Genomic DNA, 24,112 nt, shown 5'->3' with positions numbered 1-24,112 from the left:
GACAAACCACAACCAGCGACAGGGTGTTGGGTGCCCAAGACTTATTGATGCGTGAGAGCAAAGAATGCTATCCAGTCTGGTCCGAACCGATTTTAATGATGGTTACGGGAGGAATGTGACACAACACACAGTGCGGTCAGACTGCCCAAGATGACCCCTGTCCACTGTTGAAAGCTCCTACAATGGACATGTGAGCGTCAGAACTGGACCTTGGAGGAGTGGAAGAAGGTTGCCGAGTACTGTTTCCTTTATCATCATAATGATGATCTTGTAAGTGTGCGCCATTTTCCTAGGGAAGTGATGGCGCCAGGATGCACTGTGGGAAGACGACATACGGTGGAGGGAGTGTGATGCTCAGGGCAATGTTCTGCCAGGAAACCCTGGGTCTGGCCATTCATCTGGACATCAGTTTGACACGTGCCACCTACCTAAACATCGTTGCAGACCAGGTACGCCCCTTCATGGCAATGGTATTCACTGATGGCAGTGGCCTCTTTCATCAGGATAATGTGCCCTGCCACACTGCACACATTGTTCAGGAATGGTTTGAGGGACATGTGAAGAGTTCAAGGTGTTGCCCTGGCCTCCAAATTCCCCAGATCTCAATCCAATTGAGCATGTGGGATGTGCTCCACCTCGCAACTTACAGGACCTGAATGATCTGCTGCTAATGTCTTGGTGCCAGATCCCATAGGACACCTTCAGGGGTCTTGTAGTCCATGCATTGGCGGGTTGGCGCTGTTTTGGCGAGACATATCCAGCTGCAGACCCGCAGCACCACCAGTTTCAGAACCCCAGCGCCAGAACCTGAAGTGAGGGGCGGAGTTATTGACAATGAGACAAGCATGGCGGAGAGCATGGTGAGTTGTGTAACGTTTTTGACATCATGTTGTGAAAAATTATCGCATATATTAAGTTCAGAGTTTATCTGCTAAATATTTAATTTGTGCATAACTTTATCATCTTAATGAAGCTTGAATATGTTGTCATACTTTACTGTATTAAAAAAAAAATTCTACGGCTGGTTCGATACATTTTTGCGTGTTGTAAATGAGCCTTGCGGTGACGTTTTGAAGACATCTTGTGAAGGTGTTAAAGTGTTTGTTCCACGTTCCTCTGTTATATGCATTGTTTGTGAGTTTGTGGGGTTTTTTTTATGTTGAGATTATTGTGTGGTGCTTTCATCTCTTGTAGAGACATTTCGAATGAATGAAGACCACAAGGAAAAGGCCTGCAACAATCTCCTGGAACAGTCAGAAGCTTCCAGAGAGCCCTTTCTATTTCATTTTGTGTTCAGGGATGACATGGAGTTATTTAGCAAGAATGTAAGGACAAAATGGGCCTGAGAGTGAATTCCTCATTTGATACATTTTAAGTTTAATTTATACAGGATTGTCATGATAAAATGGGCCTAGGGGTGAATTGGTCATTTGTTGTATATATTTTTATTGTTTCTTTTAAAATTATGCTGAATTTTCTCTCTTTTTTAGTTTTTTGACATGTTTTATTTTACATAAAGAAAAAGGCATGCTGCACATGTTCTTGTGAAATAAAGTATATTTTATATAAAATGCCCATAAGTTTCAAGCATTTTTTTTCACCATCATGATCAGGAAGTAACTCTCATAATACAATGAAACGGATAACTATATACAATTATATTACACAAGATCAATGTTTTAAAATGCTTATTGTACTGTACCTTAAAGAATCATTATAACATACGTATAAAGTATGATGTTTCGTTTGTAATAAAAAGCAAAGTACTCTCCAAAACGTTAGGTGGCGCTACTCGGTTTCGAACGTAAGCTCCGCCCCTCACTTGAGGTTCTGGCGCTGGGGTTCTGAAACTGGTGGTGTAGCCTACTCTCCAAAAAGTTAGGTGGCGCTACTCGGTTTAGAACGTAAGCTCCGCCCCTCACTTCAGGTTCTGGCGCTGGGGTTCTGAAACTGGGGTTCTGAAACTGGTGGTGCTGCGGGTCTGCAGCTGGATACTATTGGTTTTGGCAGCACATGGAGGACCAACTCCATATTAGGCAGGTTGTCATAATGTTTTGGCTCATCAGTGTAAACCAGTTTTTACTATCAATGGTAGTTTTGCATGTGCCACAGTTTCCTGACCTGATCAACCCCTAACAATGCAAGTTTCAGCCTGACAGTTTTCTCAAATGTCCATTGAGAAGAACACAGTTAGATAGTTGTTCCTCATTGACATCTAGTGGATATTCAATATATTGCATCAACATATCAGATCATCATTGACCGATTGCAAAGAACCTGAAATTAGGGATTTACTGTGGCAAACTCTAAGAGACAGAAAGACAGAAACTTTAAATATTATTTTATGGATACAGATTCTAAACACCTGTACAATGTATTATACTTATACTGTGTATATATATATATATATATATATTTAGTACCATGCAAAATCACTGAAAAGTGCAATGTTTGCAGAAGGGGATGGGTGCTCTTTTTGTTTTTGTACTGATTTATAACTGCCTGTCTGAAAAAACACAAGTAACCAAAGTTTACAATGTGACAGCTGCAGTTTCAGCAATTCATACTCGCTGTCAAATTCAATCCAAACATGATAATTATGTTTCAGCTCAACATTCATACACCAAAATATTATTTAAAATGCATTTTGAAAAGGCATCTTGACAGTTTTTGAATAGCATAACAGCATATTTAGTTTCAGTAGCATCACATATTTTATGATGTGCATATCAAGTCAACCTCAAAATATCCATAACATATAATTTTGCCTTGAAACTTTAAAACTTTGTTAAATAATAGAGCATGGGCAATACTGAGCTGTGTGCTCAGTATATTCAAAGGATGACTTATTGAATGCAGAGGTGCAAAGTTTTATTGGGGTGAGTCACATGAAACCTGTTAAAAACATGTCCTAGTCATATTTCACCCCAAAATCAAAAGAAAAAAAAGGTATATTTAAAATATTTTAAAATAACTTCATATTATTTTTATTAAAATTAAGAATATTTTCCAGCACAGAAAAAAAAAGAAATCATTATTGTAATACGTAACATCATAGAAACATTGTACTGTCTTTAAAATCATTGTATTACAGTATTTTGCTGCAATACAGTAAAAATAAATGCTGTATTACAGTAATAAGAATCACCATTGAAAAATAAAGGCTTTAACAAAATTCAGATTTTATATTATAAAGCATTACGGTAATGAGCACTTTTCAAGGTAAATAATGTTGCAATGCAAAACATTGTAACGGTGCTAAAAATAGGCTTGATGCAAAATACAATTTCTTATTTTTTCTTTTGATTTTGGGGTGAAATGTGACTAACTTTTTTTTCTTTGTGTGATTCGCCCATTTCTGGACTTTTCATGTCTTTGAAATAAGTAAATTTCAATCAAGTCCACATATCTACCCGCCTAATAAAAACAAATGCAGTCTTATAAGCTAAGGCAGTGTATACATTTTTGTATCAAAGGCTATGATAAAATCTCAAATCATTTAACTGTCAATTAGTAATCAAAGCTACAACATATGCTTAATATTTTATATTTTTTAAAAGATCCAGGGATTCTGCTCTTAAAGTGTAACAACAGATGTCATTTGTAAAGTTAGCAGCTTCATTAAAGACCACAACCATTTTGCCGACAGATATTCAAATACAGTACTTTTACACATGAAAACATCACATTAACACCAAATAAATGAAAAAAATAATAATATTCTCAAATGGATTTTATGGCACTGGCGGTGTTGTTCCATTGTTTGTAATGTCCATTTCTTAAAACATTTTGTAGATTCTAAAAATATATTTCTATATTTATAGATTGGGTTGTGTACCACAGTATTGGTTTAAATTGGTGCTTTTCAGAAATGTTGTATAATCCAGCTCAGGTCTGGTTACTGCACAGTGCTTCAGTGTAGTTCGCTCAACCTGTGATGAGGGAAAAGGTCATGGTTTATCAAGCATCGTTGTACCGAATTGGTGTCACAATTGAGGAATACTTACCATTGCTCATGAAAATGCAGCTATTCTTGTAAAGTCACCTAGAAAAATGGTAAATGGTAAATGGTCTGCACTTATATAGCACTTTTTTTAACCTTAGAGGTTACCAAAGCACTTTACACTGTGTCCCAATCACCCATTCACACACACATTCACACATCAATGGCTGCAGAGCTGCCATGCAAGGCGCTAGCCTGCCATTGGGAGCAATTTGGGGTTCAGTGTCTTGCCCAAGGACACTTCGTCATGTGGAGTCATGTGGGCCGGGAATCGAACCCAGCGATTGGCAGCCGACCCGCTCTACCACCTGAGCCACAACCGCTCACATACAGAATTTAGCTGATTTAAAATTAAATGAATTGCCATTATAGACAGGACTTACTATACCTGTGTAAAAAAAATAAACTGAATAGCCATAAATGGCATGGACAGAACATGGAGTAAGAAATTTGCAGTGACATTTGTGACTTGATGGATGCAGCCCCTTTGGCAATCCCTGTGTGCAAATGCAGATTCAAAACAATTGCCATATTTGCATTAAAAACAGGTGCCTGGCAGCAGCCCGGGGAGTTTTTCTTTATAAATGAAAAAAAAAAAAAATGGACTGATTTAATGGACATTTCATTTTTTATTTCATCTAATTTCTTTGGAAGCGCAGCATAGTTCTAGCGGGAAGACTAGCAGCTGTACATCATCACATCATTAGCTGGGTAACTCCCAAACAATCGCATGTAAGCCATTGCTTTATACGTCTGCTCACAGTCTATCTCACTGCTGTTTCAGTGTGCTAACACGGCACCCCACCACCACTAGTTGGCGGGGGTAGGCTCCTCTCCCCTGCCTCCTATCTCCGGCAGGATATGATGGTTCCGAGTACAACTTTCTCAGACCACCAGACGGGGTCTACGCCAAAGAGAGACATAACGTTTCTGTTTTACGTTCATCAAATAAATGGCATCTTAAACCTCACTCAAGCCTGCATGTCTTCCCGATAGAAATAGCAATTAAAAAGAAACACAATTTTATATATGATTCAGCATACGCATGACACATTGTTGACATGTTTATCAGAAACTGAAAACATGTTCATCATAGTAGAGGTGTTTTTGTAGTCCAAAAACCCAAAAGAAAATTCGCCATTGGTTCCCTCTGTGTTTTCCTATGGGTTTTTATAAAAAGATTCAGTGTTGGAAATGCTATCATTCAAACTTTTCACGCTAAATGCACAGAATTATCATTAAATTGTAAACTACTTAATTCAAGGATAGGTTGTATTCAATGCATAACATAACTGTTTAGTTTACAATCCTGAAACCCTTCTTCAAAGTGTTTCTTCAATTGTGGTTTTTGAATCAAGTGTAAAATAAACTCTGTGCTTGACATTGTTTGAATTTATGTTGTAGAACGAAATGTGAAAGTTTCCAGAAATAATGTTAACCACAGACCTTATTTACTCATCAATCAAAAACCACAATTCTAAAAACCCATTAGAAATTGTCAAGTAATCTCATGGCGAATTGGCCTTCCTATAAATTGACGTCATGGCCGAAAAGCTCGGGAGTTAGATGTTCATTTGAAACCTGCTTTTAGCAAACATCATTCATCAGCTTTAAGAATTGTATTTATTTAAATAAAATCATGTCCTCATACTCAATACACCACTCATGCACAAGGATCAAGCACCCTTCTGTATAAAACTGTTTCTTACCCTGTTCTTGAGGAACCCGTTTGTGTGTTGAGAACATCTGTTGTTGAGAACGCCAGGTCACTGATGCTGTCAGTTTCACTTCCCACCTCTAAAAAAGTAAGCAATAAAGAAACACTTTTTATCATTTTGTTGAGGGAGTAAATAATAAATCCTAATAAATATAAGGACGTTCAAATAAGGGACTAAAAACGGTTCAAGGAACAAAAACCGAAAACGAATGATATTCGAACAATTCAAAAATCGGAACAAAGTGATTTTCAATTGTTCCGGAGTGAAAATGTTATTTTTATATGCTGGTAACCGGATATAACCAGTTAATTTTGTTCAGATTATTTTTTAATGAAACTAAAGGCCAAAGGAATTCTTCATGTTGCCCGAAAAAAATATAACATGTGCTTTGATCCTGAAGGAAACTGGTGCATCACACATTTCTTTGCCTAATTGCCTGTTGTGGATGTCACATTCTCTGAATAAAGACACATAGAACTATGTATAAATACTACACATACATGCACGGTTAATCCAGATATAAGGAAAACATTATTGGAGGTAAAAAGTACTTTTCTCAGTAGTTTTACAAGTCTTCACTTGTCTTCCACAGTTAGTTCCAGTCCTCGAATCTGATTGGACGAGAGACGTCCCATGAGCACTGATGGTCTGACACCATCAGCACTCGGATGCTTCACTATGTGTGTGTATCACTCCGCTTGTGTTCGTGCTGTTCTAAACTAAAGTGTAAGTGTAAGTGTAGTGCATATGTGTTAGGAGTTACTGTCTTTATTTTTGACATTACATATGTTAGCCAGCAGGTGGTGGCAAAAGATAATTTTTGTGTGTAATATGAGTCAGTTGGTGACGTAAAGTGAACAGCGCTCTGTGAGTTTCCACACTGGATACATACTGTTTAAAATGGCAGAGGACATCGCTGTTTCTATAGTGAATGACATTTGTGCAACGGCTTCCCCCGAAATAGAGAGGAATACCCCGCTTGGACGTCTATATTCCACTGAGAAAACTGACCTTCAGAAAGCTGTAAGCATCTCTGATTGGGTGTGGCAACAGGTGATCGCACGCTCCATCTCTCTCTCTCTCTCTCTCTCTTACACACACACACACACACACACACACACACACACACACACACACACACACACACACACACACACACACACACACATCCATCCGTCTATCCTTGTTGATCCAATGACTTGTTAGAAACAGCACAAGCCATGATACTATTTCTGAAGTGACATTTTGAATTACTAACAGAAGTCTTGGACGCATCATTTGTTTTGAACCATCAATGGCAGATTCTGATCGGTCCCATAATAAAGTAGATCCATGCACAAATGCGTTTTTATGACCGTACTCGTTTTTTTTTTTTAAATGTACTTGTTCATTGAACTGTTGTATATAAGCAATATCACACTTGCAATCATGCTATTTGGCCCTACATCAGCACTGCTGTGATTACCTACAGCACTCGGCCTGTGGCCGAATCACAGCAGTGCTGATGTAGGGCCATATCGCACTCTTGATCAAGTAATATTACTTCATTAATACAGATTTGATGCTGCTGGGTTTTGACACAGAAGAAGATCTGTAAATAAAATTATGCTTAAATGTTAATTAACTGCTTGTTGTGATTTCTATGCCGATAAATCCACCACACAGAAAAAATGTATTGCTTATTTTCGCTTATTTTGGTGAAGCAAATTTTGGGCTTGGTTTTCCAGACCATGTTGCTTTTTCTCTTGAGAGATCTGGCAACACTGCAATTGGTATTTCACCCACCCCTTAGGAAAGAGTCGTTTTTAAAAGAACGTTATTAACTGTTCTTATATTTTGTTCTAACCAGTAACCTTTTGGAAAGGAGGCTGTGAAACTTCTGAACCGGAACGAAAAAATACAGTTTTTGCTCAGAACGAACCGTTTTAATCCCAGTTTCAAATAATTGTATAAAATACAATGTTACCTGAGTTAAGTTCTTTCACAAGTGATGACATTGTGTTGGTGATGGAGTCTGCAGCTACCAGGAGGTCATTTCTTAAGTTTCTTCTGGAGCCTTAGAAATAAAAGCACATCAATTAATATTACAAAATATTACAAAAAAACTCGAAACAACAATATCAAATGATACACATTTAAAATGAATAATTCATGCAAGTGCTTTACCTAAAACAAAAGCTTCATCTTTTCACCGTTCTGCCATTACTGTAAGGGGGCGTTCCCCTTTGAAAGCATTTTTGCGTCCGTCCACTCTATTGTACGATCGTTTTCCTTCAGTATGTAAACATGCGCTAGACGGACATCTTATTATTATTATTATTATTAATAACCTTTATTTATCCAGGTAAACTGTTTGAGAACCACTTCTCATTTACAAACATGACCTGCTAGCTATTGGCGGAGAGGAGATGGTAGATTGATGTAGCCAATTCAGATTCAAAACATCTTTGACCAATGCGGTGCATCTCGCACAGGAGCGTCACATTTTTTAGACCCCGTGTCAAGTACAAAAATTAAAAATGTGTCTTGAGAGTTTAGCTCTGTTCATGGCACTGTGTCTAGCTTTTTGTAGTAAAAAGGATGATTTCAGTGTTTGTTTTTACAACTGAGGGACATAATCAAGCTCAAGCAGTATTTAACCTAGAATATTTCTTCAATGTCAATCTACATTATAGCTTTTGGTAACACTTTATTTTACAGTGTCCTTGTTATATATATGTATTGTACATGTATTGACTATAGTAATAACAGTAAATGATGCATAATTACAAGTAACTAACCCTAATCCAAACTCTAACCCTAAACCTATAGTAAGTACATGTTGTTAATTAATATTACTCAGTACTTACTTGTGTAACTACACTGTAACAAGGACACTAAAATAAAGTGTAACCTAGCTTTTTTTGTTTAAAATGTCAAAGTGCTCACTACTATTATTATTGGCTGCTTATAAGCTAATTGGTAAAGAAAAAAACATAGGAACCCCATTCATAAATCATATCAACCCCAAATCATTGATCCTGTTACCATGCACCCTAAACAAATTCAAAGGCTGAAATCAACCCATGTACTGTTGTTTGTAATTTGTGTTTGTTTCACTCTCCGTATTGTATGTTAGATACTGTATTACACTGTCTATGCTTATGTATGTAATGTATATTACCCCTGTATATTGTACCCCTCTTTATGTCTCTCCTGGTATGTGCCCCTTTTTTGTTTGTTGCATGTCTCCCCTTTTATGTGCTCTCTATGTGTGTTCTGAAAAAATAAAAAAGGACAAAACTAATATGGTAATAAAAAGGAATGTTTTTCCATGGTTACCCTGAGCGAAGGCCTGCTGCACCTCTCCTCCCAGGCCCATGAGTGAGTCCTGAGGTGTTTGACTGGGTGTGGTATTGCCAGATGTTGATTGGACAGGCATGGGGATGGGTGTGCTATTGCCAGATGCTGATTGGATGGACGTGTTGGCTGTGTGGCTGGGGGAGGAGCGAGGGGAGTAGCCAGGGCCCTGGTTCTAGCAAACAGAATAAAACCATGACATTATAAACTATAATATAAAACTAAAACTGTTTTAAAAAATGCTTACTTTATTTTAAATAACACTGCTTTCATCAAGTCAAAATGCCAATCACACATGCATTGCCACACAAATGCGCTATTTTCAAGTCTTCACAATCCCTGAACATGCAACATAATTACAGTTACATAAAATACTTCTATTTAGAATAAATTATTGTTTATAAAAAATGATTAGCAGTTTCTTTACTGGGTGACAGTGAGGCACTTACAATGGAAGTCAATGGGGCCAATCCTTATTTTCAAAAGTATAGCAACATGACCTAATCAATATGTGTGTTAAAATGATTTTAGTGTGATAAAAACACTTACTAGCCCTTTCTGTATGAAGTTAAATGCAATTTTACAACTTTGTTGCCATGACAACAATGTCGATGACAAATAACTAGAAGCCTAAAACAGTAGTCTGCTGCAAAAATTAAGATTTAAACAACTTTACAGCTCAAATAATACAGAAGAATTATTGTAAGTGCATTTATAAAATTATAAGCTTTACATTTCTGCATTTAAACCCTCCAAAAATTGGCCCCATTCATTGTGCCTCACTGTAACCTCAGAATATTCCTTTAACAGTTGTACAATGAAGTCATTTTTTCAGGCAAATTGTCAACTAGATACTCCAAAAATATCAGTTTTATAAATGCTACAAACTCTCAAACATGCTTTTTTAAAATACTAATTCAAAGCAACACAAAAATCCCAACAGCATGCTTATACTGTATATTCTTCCCCTAAAAACAAAACCGTTTTGTGCTCACACCTGGTATTCACTAGACACGGTACTTTATAATGAATGTCAACATCTGCCCCAGAAATGCCAGGTGCAGCTGTTGACTAAGTCTGTTTTTGCATTTACAGAAAATAACTTTTGATCATTACTTAAAAGCCAACTTCTGATATTTCTGGTCTTTGATCTTCCAATTTAAATCATCTATTGTTTTAACTATATTCATGCAGTCGTAACAATAGTAATGTGTATACTGAATTCGCTATTTTAAAATAAGCCAAATTAAATACAAATGGATTTCTATTTCTTCAAGTGTAGACACGGTAACCGACATGATTTGCTCCTGGTTAGCTCTTGACTAAAAACCACGGCAGGTGAGGTCACATTTACTTTACTTACATATACACTTTCCTAAAGACATCTTTACATATATAAATGTGCTGTAAGTGATTTTAGCCTTTCTACTGTACTTCCACGAGACTGAGCCTTTGAAAAAGCTACACCTCCTCTTCGTAGAACCCTGCACACCAAAGATACCAAATGAGATTTATTGAGGCCAACATCATGCAGAAACTGTTGTTAAAACCAACAGCAGCAAAATAGCGCCCTCAACTGATAACGGTTATGAACAATATGGCATAAAGATGGCAGTAAGCCTCAATAGTTTGCTGCAGCTACAATACTATGAGAATGTGCAAAATGATTGACAGGTCGAAAGCGTCAAAGGCAGCGGCCCACAGACACATTTTTGTTTTCTGTTTACAGCGTCTAGAGTTGTCACAGAGACCGTGAGATATCTCACAACATTTATATCAGTAATATATTTCAGGGAATAAGAAAAGTTTTTGCATACGTTTTTGCATGAAAAAAAAATCGCTTAAAGCACCTTTAAGTGACACATCCGAATGTGGTCATTCTGTATAACATCATGCGTTAAATCTGCGTTGTGCAATGCTTGAAGTCACATGCATTCCAAAAGCACAACTATCATCAACACAATTTTTAAGATTCACTTAAGGGAGAACAAAAACACCATACAGTTAATTTACAGCACGCTTTTGTTCTTCTTCCTGTATATGGAGCACTTTAAGCTCATTAACACTGAATGATGCATGTCCACATTCTGATATTCATTTCTCAAAATGTTGTGATGCTTGTTTGTGTGTCTCAATTGTTTGCTACCTTTAACAGTAACATGAGCTGCTCTAGTTGCACCATGAGTTCACGACGGCTATCTTGAAGCGCTGACATCCTCTGCTCTAACTCCTCTTTTCTCTGCCTGAGACAATGAGAGACAAAGAAACAGAGTACATAATATCTGTGAAGGTTTAAACAGCATTATATGTTCTCTTAACAATTTATTACCAAATCTACGAAAGTGTACTACATGCAGGGTGTGATTTGTTCCAATTGTTGGAAAATCAGAGGGGGGAACATGTCAATGTGTATGTCATCATTGAAATTTTAATGTAGAAATTCAGACGACGGTGTAATTCATATCAAAAGCAGTCTCAAATTCTTAAACTGTAGACTAAAACCACAGAAGATAATTATTCTAACTGAATTTAATTTAAAAAATAATTATTAACTGTCTAATTCATTGTAAATTATGTTAAACAATTAACAGGAGGCATTATGATTAGCTGTGAAATATTTTGCTGCAGGGCTAACATTAGGTAACAAATAACAAATCTGATCATCAGTCATCTGTATTCTGGACTTGCGAGTTCCCGCGCGGGAAGGCAAGCGTTTTTTACCTTCTATAAAACACCTTACATTTACATTTATTAATTTGGCAGATGCTTTTATCCAAAGCGACTTACAAAAGAGGAAAACATAAGTGAATCATCTTAAGGAGACATTTGTACGAAAAGTGCCATACTACAAAGTTTTACTAGCACCAGAATAGCATTCAAAACAGCTTTAAGTGCAATGAGAATAAACAAAAATTTACTGGTTAAGTGCTCTTGGAAAAGATGTATTTTTAGATGTATTTATGAGTGAGTCAGCTTCACGGAGTTGGGAAGGCCATTCCACCAACTATGATGAAACTGAGAGTCCGGGAAAGTGTTTTGGTGCCTCTTTGTGTTGGTACGACAAGGCGAGGTTCCTTAGCCGACCGCAGGCTTCTGGCAGGAGTGTAGCTCTGCATAAATTATTTTAGGTATGCTGGAGCAGACCCAGTGACTGTTTTTTATGCCAGCATCAGAGCCTTGAATTTAATACGTGCATCAACCGGCAGCCAGTGGAGAGAGACAAAGAGTGGTGTAACATGTGCTCTCTTTGGTTCATAAAAGACCAGACATGCTGCCGCATTCTGGATCATTTGAAGAGGTCTAATTGCACATGCAGGAAGGCCTGTAATGAGAGCGTTACAGTAGTTCAGTCTAGAGATGACGAGTGACTGAACAAGCAGTTGTGTGGCATGTTCAGAGAGGAAAGGTCTTATTTTCCTGATATTGTAGAGTGTACAAAAAAAAGACACGCTTCACAACTTAAGATAACGCTGGCTTTTGCGTATGGACGGATGCATGTTTTTCTCAACCATTTCAAGCAATTACGTGTTTATTTACCCATGTAAAAGAGAAACAAACCAGCATGTTTTATTTTGATTGTGGAAATTAGAACACAACACATGCATGTAATTTTGTTATTTGAACAGAGTGAAGGGGAGAAGTTGTATTTTTAAGAGTTGCTCGGACACTGCAGCCTTTCGTTTCTGAACATATGTTCATGAGGGTCATTAAAAAAATACATAATGTGATTGGATAGCCCATATCTTTAATTCAAGAGTGTAATTTAGGATTACAGGCTCACTAATGTTGTGTTCAGGGCTGGACTGGGAAGATTAATCGGCCCGGGATTTTACATGGCAACTGGCCCATGGTTCGCTGTCCTTTTCTGCATATCGCGGCGCAGGTTTGTTGTCTGTTCTGCATAAGGCGGCGGCTCATTTTAACATATCGTGTCCTATTCGTAACATTTCGTGGCTGGCCCACTTGGTTCTCCCGATGGCCAGTCCACCCCTGATTGGCCCCAAAGTGCATCGGCTCACCGGGAAAATGGCCGGTATGCCAGATTACCAGTCCAGCCCTGGTTGTGTTGTAGGTTGGTATTCCAATCAATTTCTTCTAATAATCGCAGATAGGCTACAGCATATGTTTATGTTTAAAGTTTCTTAATAATTAATCAGCACAGATATACACACACATATATAATATATATATATATATATATACACACACATATATATCTAGGACATGGTCTAGAGCCCATTTCAATGTCTAAGTTTGGCTCAGTTTACTATTTAAGTTGTCTGGGAGATGTGCACAAACAGGAAGAGAGTCCCAATGTTGTAAATTGCTTCTCAAGTGCTTTCACTCATTCACTAGACAAGCGATGATCAGGTTACTCTCACATTCAGCGCCGTCTATCGCGTAACCATCAGCATCTGTTGTTCAGCTCAACTCATCATGTTTCAGGTTTTTATTCATGGCTGTACACTGTGTGTCTATGCAGGTGACTGGGTTCAAGAGCATGTGTGTTTGTGCACCTGTTTACCTGAGCAGCCTCAGTTCAGCCAGTAACGTTGGATTCTGTTGGCTTTTGTCTAATGGAGGATCGGAGGCTTCTTCATGTTGTTGTCTCAAACGCTGAATCTCTTGCAAAATCTCCCTGCAAACACCCAACATGCACTTACATTACAGTTTAGCATTAAAAGGAATAGATAGACCCAAAAATGTTAAATCTGTCATTGCTTTTTCACTCTCATGTCATTCCAAACCTGTATCATTGTCTTTTTCCGTGGAAAACAAAAGAAGACCCATTCAAATATGGTGCATCAAGGCACACCAAGTCAATGACAACCAGTTAAGAGCAGTGATGGGTGAGTTACATAAAAATAGTAATCCATTACAAATGACTAATTATGTCACTAAAATTACAATCAGATTACTTTACTAATTACTTATTTTAAAAGTAATCACAGTACTAATTAGTTAACTTTTAAGTTACTTTCTAAAACGCTTTCCGCTCAACAAATTCAAAATAATGTCTATATTATCCTGTGTCCTTGTTCATTGTTACACACAGGTTATATACTCTGTACCTCACATTTATCCTTCCTAATGACTCATTATGTAGCCATAATTCATGTATTCTGCATAAATAATATATTAGAAATTAGCATAACCCTATAATGTGCTTAAAAGCAATAACATTTATTGAAAGTCAGTAACTTTAATCTAATTACAAGAATTTAAAATGTAATGCATTACATGAATTTTTTGACTAAAGTTAGATTACAGTAACTAATTACTTTGTAATTGGATTACACCCAACACTGGTCAAGAGAGAAGAGAACCAATGACATTTGACATAACCCACAAGAAACTCTGTGTGATGCAAGATGCCAAAGCAGAGAGGAAGATTTTCCTCAAATAACGATGTCAACTTCAGTCTGTTCCTCATCTAAATGTATTATAAAGCTTCGTAAAACTTGGAAAATAGTGTAAACGTCATATGGGCAACGTTTATGGTACTTTTAAGGTGCTTTTGTCATTTTTAGAGCTTGTCAGTCACCATTCACTTATATTATATGAAAAATAGCAACCAGGATATTCTGCCAAGAAATTCTCTAAATTATGAAAATAATTGTGTTTTAGGGTGCAATATCCCTTTTAGCTTTAATACAAACTCTGGAAACAGTTTTTATAACAGCATCACAATTCAAATCAATGTGCAATATGAACATAATCAACTCACTTGTTTTTGTTTTCTAGCTCGGCTATTAGTTGCCTCTGTTGTTTATTGGAGTCCAGACACAGAGAGATGTCCGATGGTGCTCTGGTCTTCTGTTAATGAGATAAATATCAAATTATACATAGTTGTTTAAAGGGTGTTTCTCTGAATTTATATACAAATAATGTTGGTGAACATATGATTTGAGGACTAACATTAAAAATGGCAAAAACCTAAGCTATTTGTCCTTTTTTTCAAGTCAATTTAATGTCTATTCAAGCAACAATTGGCACTAAATACTCAGTGGGATGTGAGGAATGTGTCTTTGAGCAAGTATTCTGATTAGCTGTATTACCACTGCAGCTCCGTTAGCAGCCAATCGGGAGGCATAACGAGCGATGAGGCAGTGCTCATCATCTTGGTTTTTACTGCTCTCCTGGAAACTGTCAATCAAGGGGAAAAGGGTGGAGTTAGGACAGTTAGCTTTACAGTAACTGGATCTCCTTTACAGAAGCATTTAGTGTATCTAGTAAACAATTTAGTAAGCGAAGCTTAAGCAAATATAGTAAACAAGCTACAGTAGTAGTCTAATCATTAATAATGTACAAAGTCCGGGCCTGGGTAACTCAGCGAGTATTGACGCTGACTACGAGTCAGTTCGCGATCCAGGGTGTGCTGAGTGACTGCAGTCAGGTCTCCTAAGCAACCAAATTGGCCCGGTTGCTAGGGAGGGTAGAGTCAAAAGGGGTAACCTCCTCATGGTCACGATTAGTGGTTCTCGCTCTCAATGCGGTGCGTGGTAAGTTGTGCATGGATCGCGGAGAGTAGCATGAGACTCCACATGCTGTGAGATGCAACTGAGACTTTTCCTCCACCACCTGGATTGAGGCGAGTAAACGCACCACCACGAGGACAACTAAGTAGTGGGAATTGGGCATTTCAAATTGGGGAGAAAAGGGGATAAATCAGCACATAATCAATGGAAACTAACATTAATGTATACAGATACACTGAGAACAAATTACTAGTAAAGGTTTTTACAAATCAAGAAAAATTTACTTAAATGTATGACATAATATTGAATAAAGTGAGCAAATTTAACTTGAACATTTCAGTTAGTTAGTACACTAACTTTTAATTACAAATTTATCTGATGTGCATGGTACTTAAATAAATGTGAGCATTGTATATGAACATTTCATATTTTGAGCTTTTATTATAATAAACACATAATCATGTGCCATCCACACGAAAACATATTACATGCTACAGTCTATTAAACAACATCACCTTGTATTACTGGCAATAGCATGCAAAACTCAATAATTGGTGCACAAAACATGTTATCAGTAACAATGAACAGATTATTTTTGAAAGGTTCATTTTGAGAAAATTAACTTCAGGCTTCCCAAAAAAGATGTTACCACACATAACAAATTCAACAATAAAAAGTGTGTAAATCAACATACAAACAGTGAAACCATGCAAGCTCGTTAATTATTCAAGCCCGGTGAATTATGGGAACTCAGAACTTCGAAAAGTTAAGTAAAATTTACTTACTTGGCTATTTCTTATTTTACTCAAATTAGCAAATAAATATGACAACGTTTTCTACTTTAGGATTGATACATGATGACGCATTGTAAAGATAAACAATCATAACTAATATTTAGACAACTTATAAGCTAGAACATTCATTTTTACAACCTTGAATTAAGTCCAAAAGTAGAATTTACTTTATATTTTCAAATTCAGACTTAAATTTAATTATTCGATGTAGAAAGTACTTAATCTTTTCTGCTATATTTCCTATGTTATTTTCAGTGTATGCTGTTTTGATAGAATGTCTTTGTTTTTAAGGTGTGTACAAACCCACACCAAATTTACAGTTGTACATATTTGGTCGAAGAGCTCAAACGGGACAGAAATGTTCTATATTACATAATGCTGAAATTTTAAGGATGTTGTTGAGAAAGTCACAAATATGTCCTGCATGAATCAAAAGAACAGTGATATTAGCCCCAAAATATCCTAACATGCTTTTTTCAAAAATATCCCAGATTAATCTTTTTCACAAGTTTGTGAATACATTTTAGCATTGACAACACATGGAAGCATATTTTTAGGACAGATCCAAGCAAAGCATTGTGACAGAGCCCCAGTTTCCCATAAAAAATAACCACAAGATTAGAAACAACGATATGATATCTTTGCTGGACAACAGCCACAGTCAGAGGTGAGGCCTAGTGGTTATGTGCATGTAGCCAAAGGTAGCATGTAAAGCAGAGATACTGGTGATCAATGGACTAATGTTATTAAGATCCCCTAACATAACTACAGCATTTTTTTGAGTAAACCATTTAACCCCAGCTCCCATAAGAAGGACTTGCAATTAGTGACTTGCAAATCACTTCATATTTGTTAAAGACAGGTGACTAAGCTTCATAAATCCTCCCATGAATGAGACACACTTCTGCACAAATCAACACACACACACACACACACACACACACACACACACACACACACACACACACACACACACACACACACACACACACACTTGTATTTGCATATGAAACACAAACCCCGTTGCACACATACATTCATAAACTCATACTGTATATTCTAAATGACTCCAAATAAGAAGTTTACACACTATTCAATATAAGGTGGGAACAAAATCTTAATTCAAAAGAGTTGGGTCAGTAAAATAAGTGTCTGTATGTGTACACAAATGTGTTTATATGTACATCAGTAGCCTCTGTTAATTATAAATGCATTAAAGTGGAATTCACTGGCGAGATCAAATGATCTATTAGAGCAAAGGATTTTGGGTGAGATAAATTTATATAAGCAGTATCTATCTAATAAGTGGGGGATGTTATTAATAGCTCAAAATTGGTCCGCAATGGTGTGAAATATAATATCAATGCCATAATTATATTGCTTATAAATATAAGCCTAGCCAGTTAGCAAGCTGCAAACCTAACACAGCATTGTGCCCAGAACAGTCACCATTCCATATCTGGTGTCACTGAAAAATATAAAATTTAACATGTTGAAAAGGAAAATTAAAAGCCATCTAACTAATAAGACTGTTTTACATAGGTTAGCCATGCTTTTGGAAAATGCATTCCACTTTGTTTTATTGCATTCTGGGTATTATTAGACTGAAATGGTGACCATTGAGTTTTAGTCACCCCAAAATGAAAATTCTCTCATCATTTACTCATTTACCTCATACCATCCCAGATAACTTAACTTTCTAAAGGTGTTCAAATCTTTGAAGCTCAAAAAAGCACATAAAGGCAGCATAAAATTAAGTGGTTCAATCCATGTCTTCAGAAGCTCTATGATACTGTATGTGTGGGTTAAAAACAGATTGTTTTTTACTCTAATTTAATCACTCTGCACAGTAGGTGGTGATTTCCACAAAGAACGTGAATCGCCAAAAACAAAAGAAGAAGAGCGCTTATGAAAGTGGAGATTTATAGAAAAAAAGTACTTAAATATTGATCTGTTTCTCACCCACACTTATCATATCACGCCTGAAGACATTAATTTAACCACTGGACTCTTATGGATTACTTTTATGCTGCATTTATGTGCTTTTTGGAGCTTCAAAGTTTCAAACCCCATTCACTTGCATTGTATGGACCTACAGAGCTGAAATATTCTTCTTAAAATCTTCATTTGTGTTCAGCAGAAGAAATAAATAAAGTAAGTCATACATCTGGGATGTCATGAGTATGAGTAAATTAAGAGAGAACTATTCCTTAAAGTGAAACTGCCACAGCAACCTCAAGCGGACAGATTGCACTGACCATGAGTGGTTCTTTTGGAGGAGATTCACATATAATCCGATAAGTATGTGCTCATCAGCGAGCCTATCCGCAATATCGATGCTGTACTGAACCCTGAAACCATGTTTCAGAAACACATATAACATCATAATGAGCGTTACTTAAAGACGAAAACTGATGTACAATAAGAACAACTTCATGTTCTAATGGTGTTGGTTTATTTTTCCACTTGTCAACTGATAATTACAAAATCAAAAAATCTTTTACAACTCCACTGTAATTGGGTTGTCAGTGATGGAAGTACAGTCATTTCTTTATTTCATACAGTTAATAAAACATTGCAATTTCAAATAATGTACGTCTCTCAAAAAACAGGGTTGTATACTTTGTCTAAAGCCTATACAGCTCTTATGATAAACCATTATATCAGTATCATGTTATAACGAGCTCAAAATAACAGCAAAAAACTGTCATCAGATTTTTGATCTTTGATCTTTGTTTATACCTTCACATGCGTCATACAGACAATTGTGGCATAAAACATTCCTTCATCCAGGCTGACTTACCCTTTCCCTTTTAAAAGATCCGGGGTCGTCCGGGAAAACAACTTCATCTGTTTTGTCTCATCGTGAGCACCACAACTGAGCAAACACACAAAAAGGATCATAACAAATCGATTAATGAGCAACAGTTATCTAAAAAAATTGTTTACACAAACAAAATCATCAAAGCAGCCTGTCTGACTAAACACATGACAGACACAACAAAGCCATAAAGCCTTCAAAGACGTGTATTTTGAGTTAAAGGAATATTCCCGGTTCAATACAAGTTCATTCGACAGCATTTGTGGGATAATGTTAAACCACAAAATGCTATTTAGACTTTCCTTAAAAAAAGGCTTGCAATGGAAGTGAATGGGGCTAATTTATGGAGAGTTTAAAGGCAGAAATATGAATTTATTTGAGCTCCAAAGTTTTTTAAAATCATAATTTTTATGGTTGTTTTAGGGTTTACGCTGTTGCGCCTAAGTCAACAAAGTTGTAAAATTGTATATAACTACATTTAGTATGTGATTTTATCCAACTACAACTACATTTTAAATACTATACTTTTAAAACAGTGAGTGTTTTAACGTTTACGGATTGGCCCCCATTCACTTCAATTGTAAGTGCCTCACTGTAACACAGATTATTTCTTTATTTTTATCCCCCCTCTTCTGAGACCGTCAGTCCGTGCATTTTATCACGTGGCTCGTTGTGCATGACACCGCGATCCACACACAGCATACCACGTGCCCCATTGAGAGCGAGAACCACTAATCGCGACCACGAGGAGGTTACCGCGTGTGACTCTACCCTCCAAATCAACCGGGCCAATTTAGTTGCTTGGCAGACTTGGCTGGAGTCACTCAGCACACCCTGGATTCTAACTTGTGACTCCAGGGGTGGTAGTCAGCGGCAATACTCGCTGAGCTACCCAGGCCCCCATGTAACACAGATTTGTGCTTTTTTTGTGTAAATAAACACAGAGAGAAAAGTTTAAATAAATGTTTGGGGTAATCAACATTATGCCACAAATGCTGTCGATTGAGCTTAACTTCTATTGAACCTAGAATATTCTTTTAACGTAGACATAAATACTTAAAGCCTGTAGTCAAGTTCTACATTTATAAACATACTCCTGCTAAATGTTTGTATTAGTGGTCCGTCCGAAACATACTCTAGTCTACATGAAGGCAAATGTTTCTAGCTACACAAGCTTGACTTCGTGTGTCTTACCCGAAATGTATTAGAACGCAATTTGTAACGCAATGCATGTATGCGTTGCATTCTCAGTGTTGCCACAAGGGGCGCTATAGAGGGCATTAGTGTAAACTGCTTTCATCTACAGTCAGTTTGCTCTTTCAGGACAACTACTATTATGGTGGAGCATCAATTTAAAGCGAATGTTGCCGAGGATGTTTGTTACAATTTAAACTGTCGACATAGCTAGCTGCTTTAATAATATGATTTAATGGTATCAACATTTCAAGGTATCTATTGCCCAGTGCTGGGCAGATTACTTGTTTTAAAAAATTACATGACAGAAAAAAGCAATCAGTAACGTAATCTTGTACATTACCTTTTTTTGGCATAATATAATCATATTACTTTTGGATTACTTTCTGATTACTTTCAACCTAATTCTGCATTGTTTATTCATTTGAGTGGTGCTTATGCATGTTAACACAAATATGGTCATACAATTTCGTAATTTTACAAATGCTATTCAAATGTTGTAAGAGATCAGTCCAGTTATATTTGTGAATCAGCATCACAAAACATCTCAAAGTCATCACTACACCAAAAGTGCATTCATATAAATTTTTTAAAATGAATACTAAAGCAATTTAAAGAAACTAAAAGAAACTTTACAGCGCTAATCCAGTTGAATATGAAATTATTTGTGTATTTGTACATTTTGATGCATTTGATGGACAAAAAACCCTTCCAAAGACATTGCAACATGTTTATATTACACAGAGACTGATATTTCAAATAATAATTGCAAAAATGTGTTTGAGTTGGTTAGATTTGCGATGTAAAGTTAAAAACAAATCTTTAGATTTTACGTCAAATTTGCAGTTGACAGGATATTAACTTTTGGAAGGCAGAGTTTACACTCACCTAAAGGATTATTAGGAACACCTGTTCAATTTCTCATTAATGCAATTATCTAATCAACCAATCACATGGCAGTTGCTTCAATGCATTTAGGGGTGTGGTCCTGGTCAAGACAATCTCCTGAACTCCAAACTGAATGTCAGAATGGGAAAGAAAGATGATTTAAGCAATTTTGAGCGTGGCATGGTTGTTGGTGCCAGACGGGCCGGTCTGAATATTTCACAATCTGCTCAGTTACTGGGATTTTCATGCACAACCATTTCTAGGGTTTACAAAGAATGGTGTGAAAAGGGAAAAACATCCAGTATGCGGCAGTCCTGTGGGCAAAAATGCCTTGTTGATGCTAGAGGTCAGAGGAGAATGGGCCGACTGATTCAAGCTGATAGAAGAGCAACTTTGCCTGAAATAACCACTCGTTACAACCGAGGTATGCAGCAAAGCATTTGTGAAGCCACAACACACACAACCTTGAGGCGGATGGGCTACAACAGCAGAAGACCCCACCGGGTACCACTCATCTCCACTACAAATAGGAAAAAGAGGCTACAATTTAAAAGAGCTCACCAAAATTGGACAGTTGAAGACTGGAAAAATGTTGCCTGGTCTGATGAGTCTCGATTTCTGTTGAGACATTCAGATGGTAGAGTCAGAATTTGTAAACAGAATGAGAACATGGATCCATCATGCCTTGTTACCACTGTGCAGGCTGGTGGTGGTGGTGTAATGGTGTGGGGGATGTTTTCTTGGCACACTTTAGGCCCCTTAGTGCCAATTGGGCATCGTTTAAATGCCACGGCCTACCTGAGCATTGTTTCTGACCATGTCCATCCCTTTATGGCAACCATGCACCCATCCTCTGATGGCTACTTCCAGCAGGATAATGCACCATGTCACAAAGCTCGAATCATTTCAAATTGGTTTCTTGAACATGACAATGAGTTCACTGTACTAAAATGGCCCCCACAGTCACCAGATCTCAACCCAATAGAGCATCTTTGGGATGTGGTGGAACGGGAGCTTCGTGCCCTGGATGTGCATCCCACAAATCTCCATCAACTGCAAGATGCTATCCTATCAATATGGGCCAACATTTCTAAAGAATGCTTTCAGCACCTTGTTGAATCAATGCCACATAGAATTAAGGCAGTTCTGAAGGCGAAAGGGAGTCAAACACAGTATTAGTATGGTGTTCCTAATAATCCTTTAGGTGAGTGTATATTGCACAGTGATGTTTGTGCCCCATGTCTCCTTAAAAAAGTATCTCTATAGATCCAGTGGTTAAATTGTTAATACGTAATTATGTTATCTATAAAAAAGTAACTGTAGTCTGATTACAAGTATTTTAAAATGTAACTTCATCCAAATACAAGTAGCTGATTTTTGTAATCTGATTAGTTAATCCACATTACATGTAATAATTTACTACCCAGCACTGCTATCGCCCTCTTGATTACTGAGGTTTGTTCCTGCCAAAATGCAGAGTAACGCAATAATGCATGTTAAGCACATATGTACAATTGGACTGAGTACTTGTAATGCATTGGCCACGCATACATGATTGCGTACTTGCGCAGAGTATGTTTCTAACATTACGCAGTGCTAAACTCACGTTTTACTGGAATAAGGGTTTCCTGAGGAAGGCATGGTGTGAGAAAAAATGCACTCATTTCCACCGGCCACGGGTCTGGGTGGCCTGAAGGTAATAAAATAGAAGGTGTTATGATCAGAAACTTTAGCGTTTGTAAGTGTATGTTTGTCTGCCTTTATAGTGCCTGTTCATAGAAGTACATACAGTATGCATACATATGTGTTCTTGTGTGAGTGTATATTAAATTGGCGCCATTCAAATAATTGTGAAATTTTTTAACAAGAAATATACAGTATACTTACCATGTGTCCCTGTTTTGCAGCATAAAAGCAAAGAAAACACAAGGCAGCAAAATGTCAGCATGCACAATTTACACCACATTAAGCAAGAGCAAAATGACAAACTCAAGTCATAAACCATTTCATTAAAATAAGCTCATTATACACATTTCATAAACTTAATCAAAGCCCTTTAGAGGTTTAAATATGTTTAAGTGTTAGTAATTTGAGAATTTACGTACACGACATGACTGAGGTTGAGAGGTTTCTCAGGTGTATCTGAGCAAATTGGGTATGGAGGCTCTCGACTGGAGGCGCAGCTCAGAGACATACTGAGAGCATCTGACAACTTCTTAGCTGGAGATTTCTGGAGAATAAGAAAGGAGTGTAATGAAGGTCTCTTAGCTATTGATCTTGCCCCTGTCTCAATTTTGTGGAGAAAAAAAAAAAAGGTAAAACATCATATAATGTGTAGTTGTGGTGCTTTCAATATAGCAAAGGCTGAATATGATTTACACATTTTTTGTTTTCAATACCATTTTTCATACTGTTCCAACTTTTTCAGAATTGGGGTTTAATGTCGAAAGTTAGGACGGGGGTCATGACATTTAGGATAAAGGCATAAAGTGATATGACAGTATAATACATGTATTTGACATACATTGACAAAGGCCAAAGACTGTTTGGATGACACGATTCGTGCCGTCACAGACACTTACAGTCATGTTTCCACATGGCCGTTCACCTACCCATGACATGTACTCCTTCATCTGGTGCTGGTTGCTATGGCTGCCAGAGGCATGGCCCCTCCAGAAACACTCTTGGCAGAGTTGATAATTATCACATTGTTGGCAACGGTAACGAAATCCCATCATGCTTTGGTTGTGACAATACGAGCACTCCACAGGATGGAAGACTGAAGAGGAAAGGAATACCACAAAATACTGTCCCAGCTAACATATAGAAAAGCCATATAATTGTAACAAAAATGAAATAGTTGTGTTCAGAACGCA

General features: G+C 37.1%; 1 protein-coding gene across 2 annotated transcripts in view; it reads right to left on the bottom strand.

Annotated features, from left to right (window-relative positions):
* Nucleotides 1-2,361: 2,361 nt before the first annotated feature.
* LOC127634297 (dystrobrevin alpha-like) overlaps nt 2,362-24,112 on the bottom strand; it is a 37,441-nt gene continuing 15,690 nt past the window's right edge. For both annotated transcript variants that reach the window (XM_052113789.1, XM_052113788.1), the window contains exons 8-21: nt 23,849-24,015; nt 23,342-23,466; nt 22,843-22,926; nt 19,137-19,211; nt 18,592-18,684; nt 15,120-15,207; nt 14,789-14,877; nt 13,586-13,699; nt 11,207-11,303; nt 9,043-9,235; nt 7,688-7,777; nt 5,713-5,800; nt 4,008-4,045; nt 2,362-3,932 (exon numbers count right to left, since the gene is read on the bottom strand). In XM_052113789.1, the coding sequence (XP_051969749.1) occupies nt 4,042-4,045; nt 5,713-5,800; nt 7,688-7,777; nt 9,043-9,235; nt 11,207-11,303; nt 13,586-13,699; nt 14,789-14,877; nt 15,120-15,207; nt 18,592-18,684; nt 19,137-19,211; nt 22,843-22,926; nt 23,342-23,466; nt 23,849-24,015 (1,307 nt within the window). In that variant the 3' untranslated portion in view covers nt 2,362-3,932; nt 4,008-4,041. The remainder of the gene's footprint in view (nt 3,933-4,007; nt 4,046-5,712; nt 5,801-7,687; nt 7,778-9,042; nt 9,236-11,206; nt 11,304-13,585; nt 13,700-14,788; nt 14,878-15,119; nt 15,208-18,591; nt 18,685-19,136; nt 19,212-22,842; nt 22,927-23,341; nt 23,467-23,848; nt 24,016-24,112) is intronic.

The sequence above is a fragment of the Xyrauchen texanus genome, chromosome 41 (assembly GCF_025860055.1).
Source record: "Xyrauchen texanus isolate HMW12.3.18 chromosome 41, RBS_HiC_50CHRs, whole genome shotgun sequence".
NCBI lineage: Eukaryota > Metazoa > Chordata > Actinopteri > Cypriniformes > Catostomidae > Xyrauchen > Xyrauchen texanus.
The sequence above is the reverse complement of the archived record's forward strand: the minus strand, read 5'-3'. Positions and strand labels throughout refer to the sequence as shown.